Here is a 22,605-nt window from a genome sequence, read left to right as displayed (position 1 = left end):
TAAATTAGTCAACTAATTTTAATAATGGACTAATCCAAATAATTTTAGTCAAACTACTCCCATGACTAGTGTGTGTATGTGTGTTTTATGCATGAAGACTAATGTAAAAATTAAACATTTTATAATGTTATTGTATAATATTTGCTACTGAAAGATTTAATATAAATGTAAACTTTATTAAAAGAAAGAAAAATTTTTTCTTACTTTTTAACTTAACCTTTTTTCTTATTTTTAAAATTGCACCCACCACAATTAATTATGTTCATTGTATCACATACGACTTATTGTACATAGTTGAATTCTAATTAAGATATGTCAAATAAGTGTTCTCAATATCTCAAGAATTATTGATAAAGTTTAAATATGATTTGGAATAAAAACATTGAAGTATTAAATTTTATATTTGAATAAGAATTTAAATACAAAATTACTTTATTATATATTTATGATGCTATTTATGAAAGATTAATATTCTAATTTTTTATTTGTAAAATAGTTATTTACAGATGAAAATATATTGGTTAAATCTAAATTTTGATAGATGTTAGATAAGATTTTCTAATACAGATTTGTTCCTTGGATGTATTGCTTTAACGATAAATTCATAATTTAAACGTTTGTTATTGGTAACTTTATTGTTTGCCATATCAATTATTTTTTTAATTATATAATAATTAGAATAATTTCTTTACCAAACATTCCTTATTTGTAATTTATATTGTTTGTAATTTTTTTCTTTTTGTTTTTAGGCACTAAGGAAAGAAGAGGAGAGACAACGTGAGGCAGATCGTTTATTAAGCATGGACGAGCGTAAGCGACCTTACAATAGTATGGTACAAGTTATGCAGCCTACAGATGAAGAAATGGAAGCATATTATATGAAAAAGAAACGTGCTGATGATCCAATGGCAGATTTTACATAATTTGTAATCTAGCTTTTATCTTTTGTACATACTACTGTTATATATAAATAATTTATTTTAGCTATTAATTTTAATTAGTACTTAATGTATACAGATTGAGAATAAACATATAAAATGACAGTCTCTTTAGATTTTTGAACATGGCACCGTTAGTAAAATAACTGTTTTACATAATTTTAAGAACAGCTTACCGAAATTCCATTTGACTTCCTCAAGCGCTTTTGGCTATTCTGCTATCTTCAGGAGGAATTTATAATTAAAATGTATAAAAAATGTAAAATGTACATAATAAAATTAAATACATAATAATTTAACATCATTTTGTAGTATTAAAGTAACTACTACTTATCTCTGAGGTAACAATTGTGATACTCTTATAAAACGGATGTAGTTACTTTAATTTATGATTTACATAGCAAAATATTTAATTGAATAAAATAAACTGTTTTCTAAGTCACAATCTATATAAATAAACATGTAAATTTTCATTTGTTTAAAATCTTAAATCTCTGAAAGTTCTTCACCAATTGCTTTGAAATTTTGACACAACATTACATTCGAATACGCACATGTTTTTATAAACCTACTATTTATATATCTAAGATGTTACATCTGTGACAGGTAAAAATATGCTTTTTTTTAAAAATAGTGCTATCTGTTGGACATAAAAGCAACACACGCTGTACTAAATATTTTACGATTCCGTTTCAATGTTTCCGACATGTGTTTCCGCTATAGATTTAAAAACTACTGGACCGATTTATGCACGGGGAAAAATTAGAAAAGGGAAATAGGAAAAAATTGAAAAAGGTAAAAGGGAAGAAGGGGAAATGAAACAGGAAGAGGAAATGAAAAAGAGAAGGAAACATGAAAAGGGGAGAAAGATGAAGGGGGAAATGGAAATAAGGGAAATATAAATGGAGGAAGAAAGGGGGAAATCAGGGAAAGGGAATGTGGTAAACGTGAAAATGGGGAAAAGGGAAAGGTTAAATTTTGTGAAGTTCCGTAATGTTCATTTTGTTAATGTTTTATCAAACTTTCAATTGTATTCATTTAATATATATATATGTATATTCAGATCTAGCAATAGCGAAGCATTACCGGGTCTGCTAGTTTCAAATAAAGAGAAAGAAAACAGCACACACTTTATTTATTAAAATGTTACATGTATATCAGTCAGAACATTGCACATATTTACCTTTATTACCTCAAATCAAAATCTTCAATGCTACTTGAACAAAAACCTGTGTTCAAAAAGTTCTTAAATATTAAATATGTGTGATTGCTGTTTGAACTTTTGGCATTGGTGTGCTGGGATTTTTCCCCACTCCTTAGCGTATATAAAAATGGACGATTGGAAAGATTGTTGGTGCAGCGAGAGAAAACTCAGCCAAAAACGTGAGCCGAAGTGGTCTTAAATAAACTTGTTAACCATCATTGCCTTTTTTGTAAATGGACTTTTTATTTTTACGTTTATCTTAAAATGTTGTTTTATATATTATTTGTATTACAAATGTAATTTAGTCTTTTAAATATAACAGTTAAACATAATTTTTAATTGTTTTATTCCTTGTGATTTTTGATATTCATTCAGTTCGTACTTTAAAAAACATTAATCATATTATTATTCTTTTGCTAGAAACCAAAGATAAGTTAAAAGAAATGATGAATCAATGGATTTTTTCTCTAGGAGAGAAGTTTAATCTGAAAATAAAGAGTTTAAATAAAAATAAAGATAATGAAATCTATCAGAAAGAAAGATAAGATTTAATTAAAGATTAAATTAGAGGAACAAAATCCCAAAACTGGAGGAATTTTGTTACTAAGAGATTGAAATTACTAAGTAATGTAGAGAGTAATTTCAGTCAAACGCATAGTATTCAAACAAGGAAAACTTTTACAAAAAAGAAGTCTGCTAATATGAAATATAGATTCTAAGAACTAGAAATTCTTTACGCTATTTATGTTGAGTCTGTAGTGATTTATGGGAGTGAAACATTAGTACGAATAACAGAAAGGAAAAGATTAGAAACCTTTGATACTCAAAGTTTCTGGAGGATGTTGCAAATCAGGTAAGTATGAAATGAAGAGATCTTAAAGAGAAATGGGTTAGATAATACTTGTTGCAAAAGCTTGCAGAGATAAACTAGTTGGTAGGCCATATTTTAAATATATTTATTATTATCATCATACACTATTTATTTACAAAGAATTATCATACTCATATCAAGCATGAAACATAAACGCTTTTTGTATCTTTTGAGTCATTAGTCAGTTTGTTAGTTTGATGCTATTCTCCCTCCATTCCTGGCATACCTACATAGATGTGGTGTACAAAAATTTGTAAAAAATATTACTCCTCACTTATTTGTCTTAATAAACCTTCATTTCATACTTTATCAGCCTACATATAATCTTCACCATCCAGCAATGTGAATTCCATTTAAAAAGTAGTTCTGTTTTCAGTCGTTTGGAGATTTTCATCTGATGCTTTTCTAACATATGAAACCCTTTGCCCCTGAACAAAAAATTGTAACTTCAGAAAACATAACATTTGTCCAGTCTTCTGTTAAATGCTTCCTTTTAGCTGGTTGATGAGCTTTTTATCCAGCTGCAACAAGTTGGGACATGTAAATCTGTTCCACTGGCTGCCAGTTCTTGATTTAAGACCACAGCAGTTAATTTTGGATAAAATTTAAGTTTTTTCACTAATAACCGATCCTGTGTTGTAGTGGAGTAGTATTTTCTTTTAAAACCGGATTTCATTTTCCTTTGAGATGAAAAGGAACCAGTTTCTTTAAATTGTTTTAAAATTATTCACTGTCCCTAGTCCAATACTACACTCTGGAACTATTTGTCATTGTTTCATACTATTATATCCAGAAAGGGAAATAATTTGTGCTTTATTAACGTTATGTCTATTATTATATACTTAAGACACACAGAACAAAAAATATGAAATTATTTTGCGATAAAAAATGATAAACTTTCACAAAACACTACGTATAACATCTATAGACTATTTATAACATGAAAATTGCTAAATAACCAAAGAAGAATAACCTCATATTACACGGACAACTTAAATAATGAGTTTGGTTAAGCAATGCAGCCACAGCATAGAAATAAACAAAAAAAATTCTGTGTGTTCGGATTAATTTTCATGTTACTATTTATCTACATATATTTTACTCAAATTAATTTTTTTAAGATATTTATTATTCCTCTGTACTTTAAATTACAAATTAAACATGTTGTAATGTATAGTTTATTTTATTATTTTTAATATGTAATTTTAATTAAATAATTTAATCATGAGTGAGAATGGAGAATCCCATGAAAGTACTTTCATGATAAAATTACTTTCATGATTAAAGTACTTTTTAATGATATGTCTTATTTCAATATTCTGTATTAGGTGGTTTATATTGAAGAATTTAAAATACAGTATAACTGTACAGAGGAATAATATGAATGATTAATTTCAGTAAAATAATATATTATATATATATATATATATATAATAAATTATGTTATATATTTTAAATTCTATTAATATAAAGCTTAATTTTAAAATGAAAGTACTTTTGTGGGGGTACCACATCCTCAATCATATGATTGAAATAATTTAGTTCAACTGAATAATAAAAATTAAAAATTCTAAAATAATGAAAATTGTGTATTAATTATCTGTTGCAGTTTTGTTAGAAGAATGTCATCCTCAAACACTGATGGTTTATCAAATTTAAATTTTGTTATTTTTAATGTTAAAAAATTAATTTCTAGAAGTTAATATCAGAAGTAGAATGTTTATTGTTTATTAGATAATCTGCCATATTAGATAAATTTAATTTATTATTTTTGTAATTTCAATAATGTTCAAGAAATCTAATTTTAAAGCAACTATTTTTCCCCTATATAAATACCATCACAATCATTACATTTAATTTTATAAATTACACACAGGTTGTTTATTTTATAATTAGTTTTTGTTTTTTTAATATTTTAATATGTATTAGTTTGTATGCTGGTTTAAATATTTTAGCAGTACTGAGTAATAATATGAATCTTAAAAAGATTAATTTCAGTAAAATATATAATATATATACTCTTAAGTAATGATCTACTAAAAACTGTATGTCCCTTTTAAAATTTCTTTTCCAGTAAATAGAATACACTGTTAATGTGTTCTTTACCTGATGTGTTATCACCATAAATCAGAAATGTAACAATATTCTCTGATTCCACAGGAATGTATTGTCAAGAATAATTTCACATCACTAAATATATCCAAGGAATAATTAATTAATTTCCAGATTAGTAGAGATCTTTCATCCTATGAATTAAAACGGTCTACAGTAAAACAATTTTTTCACAATCTGTATTATTCTCAGTATTTTCAAAATGCAATATTGTGCAAAATTCAACCAAAAGCAATTGTTGAAATATGTAACTTCATTAATACAATGCAAAATGAAGGCTAAAGAATGTTTATTTATTCATTCATTATTTCTCCTCTCCTCTTTTTACATAATTTCATACCTACATTACATTCTCATACAAAAAAATTCTTATATCAAGTTAATTGTACTTAAAAAGCAGTAAAATTATCAAAGTTTCTAATATATCTAGTTCTGACACAATTTATTACAGTTTCTTTTAAAGGTGAATTGAAATTAGGTACTCCCAAGAAAAAACCTGTATGGAATTTACTATCACATTATTTTAATTGCATCAAATGAATAAAAAAAAAATTGTTAAATATAACATAAAGGCAGTGTGCTGCCTATGACAAAAGTAATTAACATCCACCCTATGCCAATAAACCTTAATACCATCAAATTGCATAACAGTAGAAGAAGTTTCAAGTATTTTAACACTCCAGAATACCAACATAAATTTCATTTATTTTATTTCTTCAAATGTTTGTAAATATAAAAGAATACACGTCTGTATAGGAAAGACTCATCATGTCAGCTTAAAGAAATAACCATTTGACATTATCTTTTCCTAAAAGCCATAGTTTAATACTAAATTTAAATTATATTGGGTATAGTGTTGTAAAGGTGAGGAGTTACATAAAGGTAAAAACCTAAAAAATATCTTTATCTGGTCTGAAGTTCCCAAGTGATTGTAGGTTGTGTACTTGTCAACAGTAATTCTGTTGTTTATGTCCACAAAAAATGTTATTTGTCATAAAAAAATATTTTTTTGATAAAAAATATTTTTTAAATCTTTAAAGATAGAGATATATCTTAAGGGTAGTAAGTGAAAAATCTGTAATGAATACACAAGACGAGGTTTCTTAGAGATTTTCCTGATTATACACTTTTGTCCCATGATCAAGGGATGCATCAAACTGTAGTAAGCACCACCCTACATCATTATGCCATATTGAAATCTGCTTTCGATTAAAGCATAGTACAGAGATTTCATTACAAAATCAGGGCAACTATTGGAGAGGAAAAATGTGTTCAACGTGCATATACAAGTTCTTTATTTAATGTTTGTTATAAGCTGCCCATGTAAGTCCAGGATCTATGGTTATTCCCAAATAATTAATGTGGTCAGTGTCATTGATCCAATTACTATTGCAACCACAGGCTTTACAACTATTTATAGGGTCAATGGTTTCTCTAAAATTTACCTCAATTTAAAATCACTTAACTTTGTCTTTTCTGTATTCAGCTACAAAGAGTTGTACTCAAACCATACACTAATCTCCAGATATAATCACAAATCATTTTACACAGCTCATTCTATCATTTGCCCTAAACTTAAAGCTGTGTTATCTGCAAATGCTGTAGTAGCATCGTTAAGAGGTTAAGAGAACACCTCCATGTAGATTGTTAATGTATACTAAGTGCAGAGCCCTGAGGGACACCACAGATAATGCAAGATTTGTTACTCAAAGAATTTCCAACTCGTACTTGCTGGGTCCTACCTGATAGAAAGCTAGCAAACCCTCCACAGATTCCTCCGACACCAGCATTTTTTAGGAGTCTGTGATTGACAGAATCAAAAGCTTTTCTTATATCTGGAAATAATGCAGCAACCTTGCAATCGCATTTTATGCTGTTATAAATACCATCGAAAAGATTTAGCATTGCATTTTCAGTATCATGACCTTTCCTAAAACCAAATTGATGAGGAAATGTCTTCACTTATAATGATAAATGCATTTGTGATCATTATCCTTGCCTTTGATTTTAAGTCTGGCTAAGATAAAAAATAAAATTTTTGAATTTGCAATATCAAGAAAAGATAGTCTATTATTACATAGTTTAAAAAAACATGCGTCAGGTTTTTTTGGTGCAGGTGTAAAATACTTATTTAAACATTTATACTAATTACAAGCATTAATATTACACTGTCTAAATAATACTCCTTTTTTTGGTTAGGGTAATTATTGAAAAAGTCATGATGAATTCAGGGCTATTTTTAACCTCCCTGGTGCCCTAGGCACTTCAAATTTTTATGCCCTCCCACTATTTACAGAACATCCCCCTCCTTCAGTTCTTACCTTGCCAGTTTTGGTTCAGGAGGGATTTTCCCTTAACTCTCTTTTCCCTTTCTTTGTTTTTGCTCTTTGGAGAATCTTTCCATTATCCACCACCTATGGACCCGTCATGTCACAGACTGGCAACCGACAGCCATCACTGTCATTGTACTTGTACAACAAAGGTTTTCTTCAAGCTTTGATCATTACAAAATCATTAATGACATCATTGTAATCAATTTCCATTGTAATATCATTTTGAGTGCATAGCAACATGAAACTGTTAAGCTTTTCATTTTCCATAGTAGATCTCATTTCAGTCTTTACTCTTTTAAGGGCAGATAAGCTTCTCTGTGCTGTACAGTTTGTCACAGAAAGAGTCAAGTAAATTCTCATTGCGACTTCTAAATTTGGGAAGGTACTTCCCAACTTGTTTTTCATGATGTAGGAAGAGATTCCTCTTGTTATTTTTTCCACCTTCATATACATTTTGAAATGTTGAGACTCTTGCACAAACTGTGTGAGCTCGGCTCAGGCATGTTTGCTAGTTGCAATGCTCTTGCCTTGTAAAAATCAACATCTATAACTCCTTAGTAGAGCCAAGGAGATCGATCAAGCTCTTCCTTCTATAGTATCTCACTGGTTTTGTCCACCCTTTGTAAGATTTCATCCCAAATCACCGTTAACAAAGTAGTCTCAAAACTTTCTAGTGTTTTGCAGAATCCTGCAGCTGTGACTTGCATGTCAGGTCTCTGAGTATTGTCTTCAATTAAATCTTCAAGTGCGTTCTTGATTTCATTACAACTTGTAACTTGAGCTCTGAGAACATCTGCCCTTGCAGACCATCAGTTTCACTCAACGATTTCAACATAAGATATCTATGTTCAGTTTTCAGCTTTTGTTCATTGCTTATTTGTACATGATCTCTTAATTCATTCCATCTATGAGTAGAGGACAAAAAAAAATGTAAAGTCCTTGTACAAAAGAAAAGAATACAGTAGCTTCACTGCAGGCTTTTTCTGCAGCAAAACAACCAGCTTGGTTTAAGGAATGGGCTGCACATGGTAAAAACTAAGCAAGGACATTTTTTCTCATGTTCTTAACTGAAGACCTGAGTACACTCCCAACATGTTTGAAGCATTGTCGTAACTTTGGCCCTAACAGTTTTTTAAATGAACAATTATTAATCAAAAAATAAAGCTTAAATCATTCATTAGTTAATTTTGTTATTTTAACAATAATAGTCCAAGTATCAATTTTTAAATCATTTGTTCAAAATGATTCTCATTTTCCTGTAACGATATTAAAATTTGTGTTTAAATTCACATCTTACTTTTATTATGTGAAAATTGGCAATAATTTTGACACTTTTAAGTTAACACAATGCACAAAACTTCACAATATTTATTAATACACTTTTTACATTTACAATGAAAAAAAATTTACATTTGCACAATGATACATTTATCTCATCACTTTTTCCACTTTGCATGATGAATAATACTTCACCAAAATTTTTCACCTTAGGGATATTACATAGTTGTATTGTCAAGATTGCAACATCAGTATGAAAGATCTAGCAGGGTCAGACCTATACCCACTGAACAAATAAGGAAAATGATAAGAATGGTGGTGAGAAAGTTCCATTGTTGACTTTTTCCACTAAGATTTCATTAAATAAAAAATGATATTGCTTATTTAAACAATTTAAAAGTATTTTTCATATATCAATTGTCATTATTGCTTAATAATTGATTCTTATAACATGATACATATTGTGATTTTCAATATTCAAATTATATTTTACATAAAAAAAGATTAATAAAAGCTACACTCTAAAGACCCATTCCTTTCACTCAGTAGCTGTCTACATTTTTATGTACATTCCTTTTCTTATTTTACTAAGATTAGGTTTTTACCATTCCATTTCATCAAAATAATTTTAAACATTTTTTTTTTATTTATCTATATTTAAATAAATATATAAAGTTTTTTTAATAAAAAAAATTATATTAAAAGATAAAAATTTTTTCTTATGTTTTTTCTTGAAATTTAATATCGCTAAGTTGATGCCAAACTAGAATTAGTAAGTTGTTGGTAGTTATTTTTTGAGTAATTGTAATGCTTTTATTATTTTTTTATTTTTGATTCAGTTTTTCAAAGTCAGTTTTACTTTTAACTTAGTTTTCACAAAATAATTGTTCTTAATTTATTGAGTAAGTAACACTGAATATTTTCAATATTCAGTGTTTTTGAAGGTGCAGTTAAATTTTGTTAAGTATATTAATGTAACTTTGAGGAAAACGCATAAAGTACTTGCAAATTGTTTATTAAACAAAAAAAAACAAGATATAACACATACTAAATTGAAACAATGATGGTGAATTATCTTCCACTAAGAACACGATAAGTTACCACAAACAAATTAAATACATAACAATAATTTTGACAGTTTTTTTAAGTTATCGACACATTGCACAAAACTTCACAATAATTAATAACACAATTTTTACATTTACAATGAAAAAAAATCTACATTTGCACAATGACACATTTATCTCATCATATTTTTTCCACTTTGCATATATAGAGATTGTATGACCATTTGCTTTTTTCTAGCATCTCTACGCAAAAGACATAATTCAGTAGTAAGCTTGTCTACATGACTTTGCATTTTCTCGATCTCATGCATATGGAACATGGCACGATCATGGATTTCTTTGTGGAGTTCAACTTTCTTTGCATCTAAAGCTTGTCCATTTTCATACTGGGTCTGTAAATAAGAGTAAGAATATATTAGTGAATAAATACTTTTGGTTTTATTTCTTTGTAATAATATTATTAAGTGTACAACAGGCTCTCTGAATATTATTTTCTGGAAAATGTGCAAAAGAAACTACTGCAGGCAATAAAATATAAAAAATTGAAAACATTTTCTTGCCTTAAATATATTTTGTCTGCAGCTTCAAACAGACTGTATCAAAAATATGAACCAGTCTTTTATGATTGGATCACTAATTTCAGTTTAAAAGAGAAAAATTTCAGTATTAATCATACTAGTAAGAGTTTTTAAAATATGTTCCATTTGGGAAGGTTAACTATAAAATTAATGGGTAGTCCACAAGTAATGGAGTTTTATAAAGATCTTAAACAATAAAGTTAAACAAATTGTTAGGGATGTAGAATGTAGGGGGTATACCGAAATGAAATGACTGGCACTAGATAAACTAGTCATATGACTGAAGACAAAAAAAACAAAATCAGAGTAATATTAATTACCACCTGCTTGGGAATGCAAGGCATGAACATTGATATCTGCACAAAAAAACAGATTGCAGGCCATATAATATACTTTCTAACAATGATTACTGTCCATATGAGAAGAGATGAAAGGAAAATTAAGAATTACCTAAAGGGCTCATTGTATAAAAATTAAATACTAAAGTAGAATATTTTTATCAAAACCATTAATTAAATTAGATACAACAGATGTTTCTTGGATATCACAGATTTTTTTCCTATTCCGATTACTACCCAAGAGGTAGGAGACATCACCCAAGATGTAGGATAATGAAACAGGACATACAAGAAGAGATATAACTATGAACATATTTCAAAATTATTTTATTATCTTATTTCAAAATTCTCATATATTATTTTCATCATGTAAAGAATTGTTTTAATTAAACTTTGTAGAGTTATTGCTATTTCCAAGTATTTATTTTTCCAAATATTTCCATTTTGCTATTCTCTTTGTTTACATTTTGCAATATTAGGCCAATTTTTTTTATAATTACTATAATTGTACTTTTTATACAATAATTATATTTTCATGTATAGTATCTATATATTTTACTATTATGAATCATTTAAATCACTTGTGCTAATGCAGTTTTTAATGATTCTTTCATCAGTAATATTCTAAAAATCATGAAATTTACCTTGTCTATTTATAAAAATGAGTATTTTTAAAATGTTAATATTTCCTTTATGATTAATTTTATCTCATTATAAGATATATATATATATATATGCTACTCCAAATTGTAGTGCCATTTAGCATAGAAAAATAGATATTTGTTGTAATAGGTTATCAATATTGGTTAAAACCATTATTATATCACAAAATAATTTCCATCCTTAAATATTTGACCAAAGATCAATTAATACTGCTTACTGCAATAATACATCATTTTATGGCTATAAAATAATTGTTATGATAAAATATATAAATAAATTAAGGCTATGAAAAAGTTTATTAATTTTTGTTTCTTAGTATTAAAAAGAAAAAGAAATTACCTTCTGTCTCTTTTTGGCATCATTCAGAGAGCTAACAAGAACTCCAGTTGGACGATTACCAGCGTCAAAAGACACATTCGTGTCTGCATCTTTAGCTTCTCTTTGTGATAAAGTTTCTTTGAGCTCAGCAACAACTTGATAAACAGTAGCCCATTCCAATCTTGCCTCCTGCAATATAAATAGTGTTTATTGTTAATAAGAAAGGATTAAATATGTAAACAAATTAAAAATCAGTTCTTAAATCTAATGATGGCTTATTTCAAATGACAAAATGAATTTTTAAATAAATATAAATAAACAGACACAATGATATAGTAAATGAACAGACCCAATTCAGATCATTACGTTTTGGTTGCCTTCTTAATATATGGCTGAAACTAAAAAAATCACCAGTTGAAAACAGTATCACAGTCACTATGGACTTTACAAAGACAATGAAGGTTAGATTAAAGTAAGAAGAAAATGAGTTATTCTACGTCTAATTTTTGTTACCTTTTTTTTTTTTTTTGTCTTCAGTCATTTGACTGGTTTGATGCAGCTCTCCAAGATTCCCTATCTAGTGCTAGTCGTTTCATTTCAGTATACCCTCTACATCCTACATCCCTAACAATTTGTTTTACATATTCCAAACGTGGCCTGCCTACACAATTTTTCCCTTCTACCTGTCCTTCCAAAATTAAAGCGACTATTCCAGGATGCCTTAGTATGTGGCCTATAAGTCTGTCTCTTCTTTTAACTATATTTTTCCAAATGCTTCTTTCTTCATCTATTTGCCGCAATACCTCCTCATTTGTCACTTTATCCACCCATCTGATTTTTAACATTCTCCTATAGCACCACATTTCAAAAGCTTCTAACCTTTTCTTCTCAGATACTCCGATTGTCCAAGTTTCACTTCCATATAAAGCGACACTCCAAACATACACTTTCAAAAATCTTTTCCTGACATTTAAATTAATTTTTGATGTAAACAACTTATATTTCTTACTGAAGGCTCGTTTAGCTTGTGCTATTCGGCATTTTATATCGCTCCTGCTTCGTCCATCTTTAGTAATTCTACTTCCCAAATAACAAAATTCTTCTACCTCCATAATCTTTTCTCCTCCTATTTTCACATTCAGCGGTCCATCTTTGTTATTTCTACTACATTTCATTACTTTTGTTTTGTTCTTGTTTATTTTCATGCGATAGTTCTTGCGTAGGACTTCATCTATGCCTTTCATTGTTTCTTCTAAATCCTTTTTATTCTCGGCTAGAATTACTATATCATCAGCAAATCGTAGCATCTTTATCTTTTCACCTTGTACTGTTACTCCGAATCTAAATTGTTCTTTAACATCATTAACTGCTAGTTCCATGTAAAGATTAAAAAGTAACGGAGATAGAGAACATCCTTGTCGGACTCCCTTTCTTATTATGGCTTCTTTCTTATGTTCTTCAATTGCTACTGTTGCTGTTTGGTTCCTGTACATGTTAGCAATTGTTCTTCTATCTCTGTATTTGAACCCTAATTTTTTTAAAATGCTGAACATTTTATTCCAGTCTACGTTATCGAATGCCTTTTCTAGGTCTATAAACGCCAAGTATGTTGGTTTGTTTTTCTTTAATCTTCCTTCTACTATTAATCTGAGGCCTAAAATTGCTTCCCTTGTCCCTATACTTTTCCTGAAACCAAATTGGTCTTCTCCTAACACTTCCTCCACTCTCCTCTCAATTCTTCTGTATAGAATTCTAGTTAAGATTTTTGATGCATGACTAGTTAAACTAATTGTTCTGTATTCTTCACATTTATCTGCCCCTGATTTCTTTGGTATCATTACTATAACACTTTTTTTGAAGTCTGACGGAAATTCCCCTTTTTCATAAATATTACACACCAGTTTGTATAATCTATCAATCGCCTCCTCCCCTGCACTGCGCAGTAATTCTACAGGTATTCCGTCTATTCCAGGAGCCTTTCTGCCATTTAAATCTTTTAATGCTCTCTTAAATTCAGATCTCAGTATTGTTTCTCCCATTTCATCCTCCTCAACTTCCTCTTCTTCCTCTACAAAACCATTTTCTAATTCATTTCCTCCATATAACTCTTCAATATATTCCACCCATCTATCGACTTTACCTTTCGTATTATATATAGGTGTACCATCTTTGTTTAACACATTATTAGATTTTAATTTATGTACCCCAAAATTTTCCTTAACTTTCCTGTATGCTCCGTCTATTTTACCAATATTCATTTCTCTTTCCACTTCTGAACACTTTTCTTTAATCCACTCTTCTTTCGCCAGTTTGCACTTCCTGTTTATAGCATTTCTTAATTGCCGATAGTTCCTTTTACTTTCTTCATCATTAGCATTCTTATATTTTCTACGTTCATCCATCAGCTGCAATATATCGTCTGAAACCCAAGGTTTTCTACCAGTTCTCTTTATTCCGCCTAAGCTTGCTTCTGCTGATTTAAGAATTTCCTTTTTAATATTCTCCCATTCTTCTTCTACATTTTCTATCTTATCTTTTTTACTCAGACCTCTTGTGATGTCCTCCTCAAAAATCTTCTTTACCTCCTCTTCCTCAAGCTTCTCTAAATTCCACCGATTCATCTGACACCTTTTCTTCAGGTTTTTAAACCCCAATCTACATTTCATTATCACCAAATTATGGTCGCTATCAATGTCTGCTCCAGGGTAAGTTTTGCAGTCCACGAGTTGATTTCTAAATCTTTGCTTGACCATGATATAATCTATCTGATACCTTGCAGTATCGCCTGGCTTTTTCCAAGTGTATATTCTTCTATTATGATTTTTAAATTGGGTGTTAGCAATTACTAAATTATACTTCGTGCAAAACTCTGTAAGTCGGTCCCCTCTTTCATTCCTTTTACCCAGCCCGTATTCACCCACTATATTTCCTTCCTTGCCTTTTCCAATGCTTGCATTCCAATCTCCAACTATTATTACATTTTCATCTCCTTTTACGTGTTTAATTGCTTCATCAATCTCTTCGTATACATATTCTACCTCATCATCATCATGGGCGCTTGTAGGCATATAGACGTTAACAATCGTTGTCGGTTTAGGTTTTGAATTTATCCTTATTACAATGACTCTATCGCTATGCGTCTTGAAATACTCCACTCTCCTCCCTATTTTCTTGTTCATCACGAAACCTACTCCTGCCTGCCCATTATTTGACGCTGAGTTAATTACTCTAAAGTCACCCGACCAAAAGTCGCCTTCCTCTTCCCACCGAACCTCACTAATTCCTACTATATCCACGTTTACCCTATCCATTTCCCTTTTTAAATTCTCTAGCCTACCAACCTTTTTTAAGCTTCTAACATTCCACGCTCCGACTCGTAGAATGTTATTTTTTACTTTTCTGGTGACCCCTTCCTTAGTAGTCCCCACCCGGAGATCCGAACGGGGGACTATTTTACCTCCGGAATATTTTACCAAGGAAGGCGCCTCCATTATTGCTTTTGAAAATGCAGAGCCACATTTTCTTGGAAAAAAAACAGCTGTAGTTTTCCATTGCTTTCAGCTGCGCAGTACTCGGAGGACTGAGTGATGCTGATATGGCCGTTTAAGTCATTGTGACTTACGCCCCTAACAACTACTGAAAGAGCTGCTGCCCTCTTTCAGGAATCATTCCTTAGTCTGGCTCTCAACAGATACCTCTCCGATATGGTTGCACCTTCGGTCCAGCTACTCTGTATCCCTGAGCACTCAAGCCCCCTCACCAACGGCAAGGTCTCATGATTCATAGAGGAGGCCTTCAATATTTTTTTGATACCTTCAATTTTATTTATACCTTCAACCTTTATTTATACCTTCAATATTTTTTTGCAGAGTAAAGTAAATACAAAACAATGTATAATCGCAGCAAAAATATTCTAATCATATAGAAATGGTTTACCGTTAGGCAGGTTTTCCTGCTTGATCTGTTCAAACAATTTTCCTACTCCAGATAGGTATTTTTTTCTCCATTATCAAAATCTGAAACACTGATTATTACATTTGGGACAAATGTGATTGGAATCCCTTACCTGCATATTTTTAAATATTTTCTGGTGTTTTTTTTTTTCACTTATTGTACACAAACTACTTAAGTTTTTCACAAGAAAGTTCCACCTAGATGTCAAAGCAATGTGGCTGTTATTTTGCCTTGCAATTTTTTGTTATAGTCAAACAAATTAAAAAAATGGGTCAATCATTATTTTTTGGATCAACAAAAAATGCTACATTCGTTTGTAAAAATGCCAAAAAAAAAGTTTATAATTTTTGCAACATGCAGTGGGAGAAAGTAATGCTGGGGTTATAATGGCACTCTGCCAACTGATAAAAAGATAAAGAAAATTATTTAAAGTCACAAGATGAAAATAAATAATTTTTTTAAATTAGGAACATATTTAAACCAACTCAAGTGGATGTGTACAAGGTAGTCACCTAAATTTTAAAAAAAATACTGCAAAACTCTTTGAAAGTTCACTAACAACAGGTTTAAATAATAAAATGAAAATACCGCTTTTTCGGTACACACTGCTTCATCAGACATAAAAATTAAAATAAATTTAAAGAGAAGAATTTGTCTCTTTTTGGTTAGGCTGTAAACTGGTAATGAAGGGAAATTTTTATTGATATAATATTATAAATGAACAATTAAAATTTGAATATGATGAATGCATTCAGCAAATAGTAAAGGATTCATATAATTTAAAATTCATCCAGTAGATTGTATGTATTATCTAAAAATTTCCCTCCATTATCAGTTTACAACATAAACAAGAAGAGACAACATTATTCTTTTTAAATCTTCTAATTTAAAGTGAATATTTTCATTTTATTATTGATAGTTATTATATACTACTAAGAAGCTTATTCACAAATTCATTAACGTTGAGGTTTAAATCTGTCTTCATTATGGCCACATCATCATGATTTCACTAATTCTCTGTACTTATTTGAATTTATGGACCAATGAGATATAAAAAAAATTGAAATGTGATTGTTCATTAAAAAGAGAAGATCTTAACAGTGTTATTACATACTGACAGTTCCTAGAAACATCTTTATTAAATCATCAGTTTTTGTTATTATAAATAACTATTATTGCTACCATGTTGCCTTCAATTGATGCTTCACAAGGCTTTTATAACAGGAATTGATTACATACATCAAGAAATTCAACTGTTGAAGCTTTTCAAAGCAGCTTCTTTTGGGGTCATACTTTCATTCTTGAAATTCTGAAATAGCTAGAAACCAAACAGAATCTGATGTAGCTAATGATTTGGGAGAAGAAGAAATTCTGAAATAGCTAGAAACCAAACAGAATCTGATGTAGCTAATGATTTGGGAGAAGAAAACAGTCATGTTTGTCTAATATCATTAAATGGATGTTAAACAAATATAATTTATTTAGTTTCTTGTACAAGAGAAAATTAGTCTTAAAAGTTGTTTGTTTAATTTTATTTTTGATTGATTTCCAAGAAAAAACAAATTAAACGTTTGCATTACCTTATACTCGCGTAGTCCACGTTCAATTTCGGCGCTGTATTCTGCATAAAATCCTTTAATAATTTTTTCATGACGTGTACGCAAACGTTTCTCTATCTCTTTTTTACTTACAACAAGAAACTCTTGAAGACTGAAATAAAAATTTAAATATTTTTTATGAGTTTCTGTTTCATTTTTAAACAAATATTTCAAATTATACCAAGTTACATATCCTAACATGTTTTGGAATTTTGCAGAGTCCGTAGTAGATAAAATTGTAAAACCAGTACAATAGAAGATGCTCCCAGAGAACAGCTGTATGTATTGAAAACAGTTGATTTGTCTAATGGTTCTGGGAAATTCCATAACAGAGGAAGATTTTCCAAACTATCCCAAATCAATTAATTTATTATTTTTTTTTACTTATTTATGTATATTTTTTTTGTTTGATTATTTAGAAATTTTGTAGGATAGGAAAAATGTCATGACTGACGGATTCTAAGCTGGGACCTACAGATGAAGGCTGAGATTCTACCACTGTCACAGAGATCGGCAAATATCTTTTTTAAAAACCAACTTTATCTCTTAAAACATGAAAATACTAACAGACAAAATTTCCATAGCTATTATATGCAGCTCCAACAGCAGACTACTGTATTTTTTAAAAATTAAAATAATTTAAATGAAAAGAAAAGAAATTTTTATCTTCCTGTATTCAGAACTTTATTTTTCTCGTTTACCAGGCTTATTATATTGGTATAATTAAATCACTCTGTATTAATTTACCTAAATATGTTTTTGGGAATCCATACAAGAAACATTTTGTACCAATTAGTACCTTCTTTTTTAATTTTTCTTAGAGGCAAGTATTTCTATGAATGTAACAAAACTAATAACCTTTTTATATTTTTTTATAGGAATGATTATTCAATGAACATCATTACCCATAGAGATTAGATTTGATTAGTGCCAACTGTACCTCAGCCACAAGAAAGACTGGAGCAGTCTGTTAATAATGTCCCCCTTTTGGTAGGAAACAATTTCATTACACACATCTCTCCACTCAGTAGTGGCCCAAAAATATAATTGTATTCAAGTATTTTCCATGAAATACTTACAGATCTATAAGTTCTGCTGGATACACTTCCAATAACAGTTCGGAGTTTTCATTTGAAAATCTGTAACTTCCTATTTCAAGGAGATTTGAATCTGATGTTGAGAGCGGTAAATCAGTTAAAAATTTAAATGCATCATCTCCTAACTCAGTTTCAAACTGATCCAATCCTTTTCTGAGTATTTCCTTATGCTCTTCCACCTGACAAAAAAGTACATTAATTAGACAAATAGTTAAATAGATTTCATATAAAATATTCATTAAAATAAACATTATAACTCTCAAACATAAAACTCTTCTGAGGAAAGATTTTAAAAACAATTTATTTATCTTTTATGTTTTTTTTTATACCTCCTGAGACTTCTAGTATTTCCAAGGATTCTACAAACAAAAACCCATTTTTTGATTGAAAGTAATTACTGTTTAGAGGAAAATAAATTTCTTCTGTACTTTTAGGAAACTCATGGAAAAAGGATTCAGTGAAGTGTCAATATGCTCAGGTCACTTTGTACTTAACACTTTCACTTAAAGTTTGATACAGTTGGTGGCAATAGCTTTTTTTAAGTTAGGAAGTCTAGATAGTTTGCCCAATAAACATTTTAGCACTCCCAAGTTGGGCCTTTTGTTCCAGATGGTTTGTCAAACTCACCAAATCGCACATTTATTTAAATATTTTTTTCTTTTTAATTTTACTCTTTTGTTTGTTAATCAATAATATTGTGCATTCTTTAAGTTAAGAATGCAAGTTTTTTTTGGGAATACTTCTGTGACTTCAGTTAATCATAAATACAAAGGGTCTAGTGACTAAATCTTTTTGTCCTTACCATGAACCACTAACATCTAACCAAAATCATGGTGCACAACCAGAAGATTCACTAGTGGAAGAAACCAGACAAACATACCCTATTGAGTAGTTAAATATTTCTTATAAAGATGAAATCAGTACATTTCTTCTGTTGGGCAGCATAAATTTTAGCTTCAACAAATTTCTCTTTCTCCAGTTAGTAAAGAATCATTCAAGAGCAGACTCAGATTTCCCTAACATAAACAGCTGCCCATTCCCATTATTTGTATGTTGGGAAAAACCTATAAGAAAAACCATATTCATCCCAGAACTGTTGAAGTTGAATAATGTTTAACTGAACCAAATCATGGTAGAAAAAGATTGTTGTCTTTTATACTTTGCATCTGCAATATCTTAAATTAAAATAATCTCTCTGTACTTTAAACATTCACATAGAAACAATAATTATTTTATTAAGCTATTTACAACAAGAATAAAATCCCATTCTGACACCATTTCATTCTAAAAACTGCCAAGTAATTTTATAAACTTCATTTATAAAACATTACTTTTTAAATGAACTCGTAGAAATTTTGTAGGCTGTTCTTTTTTATAGTGTAAGTTTAGTTTATGTAGAGTATCAATACATTATCTTGTAATAATTTCCTTTGTGGGAAATTTTCTGCTTAACAATATTGATCATTAAAGGTTTTAACAACACTTAAAACTGTCATTAAAACACTCCATATCTTTATGGAAAAATATTGTAATTTTTCCTTACATGTTACTTTCATGTTTTCCTTCATTATAAAGTATTTTCAGTTACTGAAATATTTACAATGAGACTTTTTAGATTAGATATTCCTGCCAGCAAAACTCTTTACATCGTTCAATTTAAATGAGTATTATAAAAATTCATCCTGACCCCTGTAGGGGAAGACACCCTCTGCCACCCACACTGTTCCTAGCCCTTATGGACTTTACTGAAGGTCATCTTTGAAACCCAGCTTTTGACATATTCCATTATGGTAAGTAGGTACTGAACTACCTACCCATAGGAGGTTAAAGTGAGTTCAATGCACAACATGACACATAAAAAATATTACATATAAGTTCATCCATCACTATTCTATATATCAATGTGAAAGATTACACTTTCTTTAGCATATACATTGAACCAGATCAATTATAAATTTAATCAACATTTTAAATTTGTATAATTTATTATTACTGAATAATCTGTTCATCAGAAAGCTTCTGAGTTTAATTCCCATTAAAGTTTGGCATTTTTCTCGTACTGTAGATTTAATTCTCATTGTAAAAATGAGGAAGGCAGCTTAGCTGTGACTGGACATAAGCTAGTAGCTGACTAATGAATTTGTATTTCAATAATACATTTAATAAATATGTTGCAAGTAAAATTTCCTAATCAGTTTAGTATATGTGTGTACCTTTTTTATTGCCGTTTAGCATTTGTTTTATTCCTAGTCATTGTTATAAAATTACCATTTAAATATATGACAAATATACCGCTAGAAGAAAATTTTATTTAATTAGGTCAAGTAATTGTGAAAACTGCTGATAGTTTGTGCACCATGCTCAAAAAGTTTTACACTGTTCAAAAAAAAAATTGTTGAAATGAAGTAATTTTTCATACAATTTATTTGTTTCTTTTCTTATCAGTCACTTGATCAGTTTAATTAATTAGTTTATTCATTCTATCCTGCAATAGCGTTTTAATTTCAACATTATTTGTTGCATCCTACATTTTCAGTTTTTTTGTTTTCCGTATTCATATTTTTTGCCTTCTCTGCATCTTACCTTATTCTTCCTTACCTTCTTGGTTCTGTAGCCCATTTAGGTTTCTAGCCTACAATACAGAGTCCTATATTTCATTCCTTTTCATAAACCTCCTTTCTCCAAGCTCTGACATTCATCACTTTGATGTTACTCTCCTCCTTTCTTTAGAAAGGGGACTTTAATTTCTAACCTCCTCACCCTAATTTCGCTGTTACCTTATTATCCTCTTTATCTTAACTTCTATTACTATTTCAAGAAGCTCTTGCAAATCAACATGAAACATTCTCTTTTCTTCACCTCTGTGTGTTAGACTGTATATTTTCAATAGGAGTTTCCTTTCCCAAACATTCAAAATCAAACTTTTTCATCAGAAACCAGGTTTTTATCCCACCAAGTCCAGTGGCCTCATGACAGGGTCATATGTTACCACTTTATCGTACTCGCAGAAGGTTAGTGAAGAAACCTGCCCAAAACAATTATAATCTCCTGCTGTAATCTTTGACTATTTTACCTTCTGCACTTCTCTTATTAAATAAACTGTGGTGTCCTTAATGTATTATTACTTTACTTCTTTTAGTAAGAATTAAGCACAGAGTAAATAATCATCTCTTAAATTCATCCTAAAATCTCTTCACTTGAAACTTCAGCAACCACCTAATATTATCACATTTCAAAATATATATTATCACATTTAAAAATCGTATATTTAAAAGAAGTAATTTACTTTGTAATTTTTAAAGCCATCAAAGTCTTTTACAATTTTTTTCTTATCTACAACTTGTTGGTCTGCTTACTTCTCTACCATTTACAAATCTGTATTAATCTTTTAAATTCAAAATAATTTTTTTTCGTATTATACCTCCAATTATTTAGTTTAAATATTCTAATCTTTACACCCCATATATTTTTATCTTTCGTGATTCTTTCCCATTAAATTACATAATCATGGTCGTAATAATCTGTGACATGCAAATCTGGTTCTTCTTTAACTTACTTGCCTTCTTTTATCTCCAACTCGTTAATTTGTTTTAAAACCTCCTCATTTCAAACTATCAATCAATTTTATTTTCAACATTCTTCCATATCACTACATTTTATAAGTCTTTATTTTTAACATTTCTGGTTTACATATTGTTTGTTTATGTCAAACTGCTATACTCTTTATTTTAGTTTTTAAATTCCAATTTGAAATTCATAAATTTCTTTTTCTTATGAAGCCTCTGTCTTAACTCGTGCTAACCTGCTTTTAATGGCTTCTTTAAATCATCATCTAATTTAACCATCTCATAAATTTCTGGTACCAGAAATTTATCTCCCTTTTTTGCTTTAATTATGCTTTTAAAACACTGGTAAAAACTTTAACTATTAGACTTTTAAATACTATTTTATCAATTTTCCCCATACAAGACTTGAAATTTTTTTTTTAAATTTATAAATATTTCTAATGTTTTATTTATTTAAATTAGCATCATTTTGTCCTTGACTTACCATTTCAATTTGTTTTTTTAGTGGAGTCTTAGGAGTTATCACTTGCAGACGTTCTTCTTCATCTCTCTGTCTCCTACGGCATGTACAAGTTTTTTTCATTATTTTTTATTTATTTATTAATTTATGTGTAGTTATAATTTTACAAATAATAATGGATTATTTATAAAAGTTTATAACACATTCCTAGTAAAGTTAACATCACTTTT

General features: G+C 29.4%; 2 protein-coding genes across 2 annotated transcripts in view; one reads left to right on the top strand and one right to left on the bottom strand.

The window, feature by feature from the left end:
• Positions 1-1,043, top strand: part of Slu7 (Pre-mRNA-splicing factor Slu7) — a 46,085-nt gene extending 45,042 nt beyond the window's left edge. The window contains exon 10 of the mRNA XM_075367258.1: positions 750-1,043. Within this exon, the coding sequence (XP_075223373.1) occupies positions 750-923 (174 nt within the window). The 3' untranslated portion in view covers positions 924-1,043. The remainder of the gene's footprint in view (positions 1-749) is intronic.
• An 8,862-nt stretch (positions 1,044-9,905) lies between these two features.
• Positions 9,906-22,498, bottom strand: LOC142325762 (uncharacterized). The gene is made up of 5 exons (XM_075367793.1): positions 22,400-22,498; positions 18,332-18,528; positions 17,235-17,364; positions 11,722-11,889; positions 9,906-10,195 (listed from the first exon to the last, which is right to left on the bottom strand). The coding sequence occupies exons 1-5, from the start codon at positions 22,496-22,498 to the stop codon at positions 9,977-9,979; spliced, it is 813 nt and encodes a 270-aa protein (XP_075223908.1). The 3' UTR covers positions 9,906-9,976.
• Between the last annotated feature and the right edge of the window lie 107 nt (positions 22,499-22,605).

The sequence above is a fragment of the Lycorma delicatula genome, chromosome 5 (genome assembly GCF_047948215.1).
Source record: "Lycorma delicatula isolate Av1 chromosome 5, ASM4794821v1, whole genome shotgun sequence".
NCBI lineage: Eukaryota > Metazoa > Arthropoda > Insecta > Hemiptera > Fulgoridae > Lycorma > Lycorma delicatula.
This window is presented reverse-complemented; position numbering and strand designations above follow the sequence as displayed.